This window comes from Helianthus annuus, chromosome 6 (genome assembly GCF_002127325.2).
Source record: "Helianthus annuus cultivar XRQ/B chromosome 6, HanXRQr2.0-SUNRISE, whole genome shotgun sequence".
Lineage (NCBI taxonomy): Eukaryota > Viridiplantae > Streptophyta > Magnoliopsida > Asterales > Asteraceae > Helianthus > Helianthus annuus.
This window is the reverse complement of record NC_035438.2, coordinates 66,069,691-66,071,965: the sequence shown is the minus strand read 5'-3', so window position 1 is coordinate 66,071,965 and position 2,275 is coordinate 66,069,691. Positions and strand designations below refer to the sequence as shown.

Here is a 2,275-nt window from a genome sequence, read left to right as displayed (position 1 = left end):
GTGTGTGAGAGAGATAAATGAATAAGTTTGATATTTATGTAAAATAAACAAATTTGATATTTAATTAGGTTAAAAAGACTTAAATGCCCTTACTTTTACATATGAATTATCAAAATACCTTTCAAGATAATGGATATTTTGGATGGTATTAAGAGGGAGGATCAGATTGGAATAAAAGTATCAACCATAAGGAGTAAAATAGCAATTTTTAAACAAGTGGTGCATAAGGGTGTCCGGGGCACCCTCGGTGACCCCATGCGGGGACCGGTTTTACCGAGCGGGGAGGGTGCCGCCGAAGGCGGATGGAGGGCAATCGGGGAGGTGGGTCGGTGTGAAGTCACCGAAGAGGGAGAGATGAGATGGTGGGGCCAGCCTCATTTTCAACCAATCAAAACTTTTACTTTTTTTGAATAAAAAAACAATTCCCCTAAGAGGGGAGTGCCGCCATCAAATTGGGGTGCGAGGGGAGTTTAAGAGGGGAGTTGACGTGGCATAAACAGATTGTGTGTGCGTAAGAGAGGGGAGTGCCCCTCTCTCCCTAAGGGTTAAAATGATAAAACCACATGGAGCAAAAACCAAGTTAATTCTATAATAAAATAATAACCACTTAAAAGGAAAATATAAACAAATTTAAAGACAAATAATTAAAAGATAAGATCGTCATTACTCATTAAAACCTCAAAATACCAGTTAACTACCACTAATGATCCTATCCATCCACTACAACCAGTCTTTAAAACATGCATTAAAAGTTAAAGTTAAACCAGCAAATTAAAAACCGCTTCAGATCCAACGGCCTCTAAGCTTCCACGTTAGCAACCTTCTTAGCAGTAGGAGTGCAGATAGCCCAAACGACGCCGTAGGGATCCCTCACCTTGCCCACGCGCCCACCGCAGCACGTCCCTTCACCCTCGCTAATCTCGCCGTCGGCAACCGCACCAGCCTTCACCGCCTTCTCCACCGCAGCTTCAACGTCGACAGTCTCCAGGCAAAACACCAATCCAGAACTCACTGTTTTCACACTGTACACAAGTTTTCACAATGAGAGAGAAACAAAGAACAATCAGACCAGAAAATGAACAAATAATTCCAAATGTATCTGAACGATATTATCCACAAATATCATTTAATATTCATATAAAATCAAACACTTCATACAAGTTTTCACAATGAGAAAAAAAAAGGAACAAACTGACCGGAAATTTAACAAACAAACAAACAACACAATTAAAAGTAAATCAAAGATCTGTTTCATTCTGAAACAAATTAGATACACAAGTTTTCACAATGAAAGCAAAACAAAAAAACAATCTGAACAGAAAACGAACAAATAAACATCGCAATCGTAACTGAAACAGAGATCTATCATTATCTGAAGAATAATAACTACAATAACCGTTTAAAAATCATATAAAATCAAACATTAAAACGAGTTCTCACAATAAGAAAAAAAAACAAAGAACAATCTAACCGGAAAACTAAGGAATAATCAAACACTGTACAGGAAGAAACAACGAACAATTTGAACGAAAAACTAACAAATAAACAACACGATAGTAACTGAAACAGAGATCTAACCACATCTGAAGAATATTATCTACAGAAACCGTTTAATAATCAAATAAAATAAGAAAAAACACTCACAAAGCGTTAGAGTCATCAGAAACGTCAGAAACGATAATACTAGTATCACCGAGCTTGATCTCCGCCGAGAGAAGAAGCGGAAGCTCTTGATCAGCTTTCCTCTTCGAACAACTGACGCGGTTCACCTCCTCAGCACCAAACGCCGATTTGTAAAAGGAAACGGCGTCGTTTGCTTTGGAAGCCTCCACGAACAACTGCGGCTTCACCGCCGTGAACGTGACGGTCTTGTTCTCAGCTCCGTTGTGGTCGACTCCGTTAGTGACTTCTGTCGCCATTGTTGTTGATAAAGGTGAGTGTGTGAAAATGAAACCCTAGGAGAGAGAATAGTTTTGTAGAGGGAGAAAGAGAGTGATGGGGGGACGTTATGGTATGGGCAGTTGGATGCGGTTTTATAGAAGTGAAGAATCGGAACCGTTTTGTGCTTTTTCGTAAAGCAATGTTGTGGTTTGAAATGGACTTTGGTAATGGCCCCCGATTTTCGGGTCTAATTACGGTTGTACCATACACGCGTGAGATGGATAGATGGTATTGAAGCGATGAAATGGGGGGTATAGTGGGAAGGAGGTTTGCTAGAAGGGACGTGATATTGGATTTATTTACGAAGTGTGCCACTGAATTGATGTTAGGGGGA

General features: G+C 40.0%; 1 protein-coding gene across 1 annotated transcript; it reads right to left on the bottom strand.

Annotated features, from left to right (window-relative positions):
- Positions 1-621: 621 nt before the first annotated feature.
- On the bottom strand, positions 622-2,039 carry LOC110878556 (uncharacterized protein At5g48480). The gene is made up of 2 exons (XM_022126892.2): positions 1,645-2,039; positions 622-1,022 (listed from the first exon to the last, which is right to left on the bottom strand). The coding sequence occupies exons 1-2, from the start codon at positions 1,917-1,919 to the stop codon at positions 800-802; spliced, it is 498 nt and encodes a 165-aa protein (XP_021982584.1). The 5' UTR covers positions 1,920-2,039; the 3' UTR covers positions 622-799.
- Positions 2,040-2,275: the final 236 nt, after the last annotated feature.

Excerpts from the sequence above, each read along its gene's own strand:
- LOC110878556 (XM_022126892.2), bottom strand. The coding sequence starts at position 1,919 with ATGGCGACAGAAGTCACTAACGGAGTCGACCACAACGGAGCTGAGAAC. Across the intron at positions 1,023-1,644 it reads TCTGATGACTCTAACGCTTT|TGTGAAAACAGTGAGTTCTG; the intron begins GTGAGTGTTTTT and ends ACTTGTGTACAG.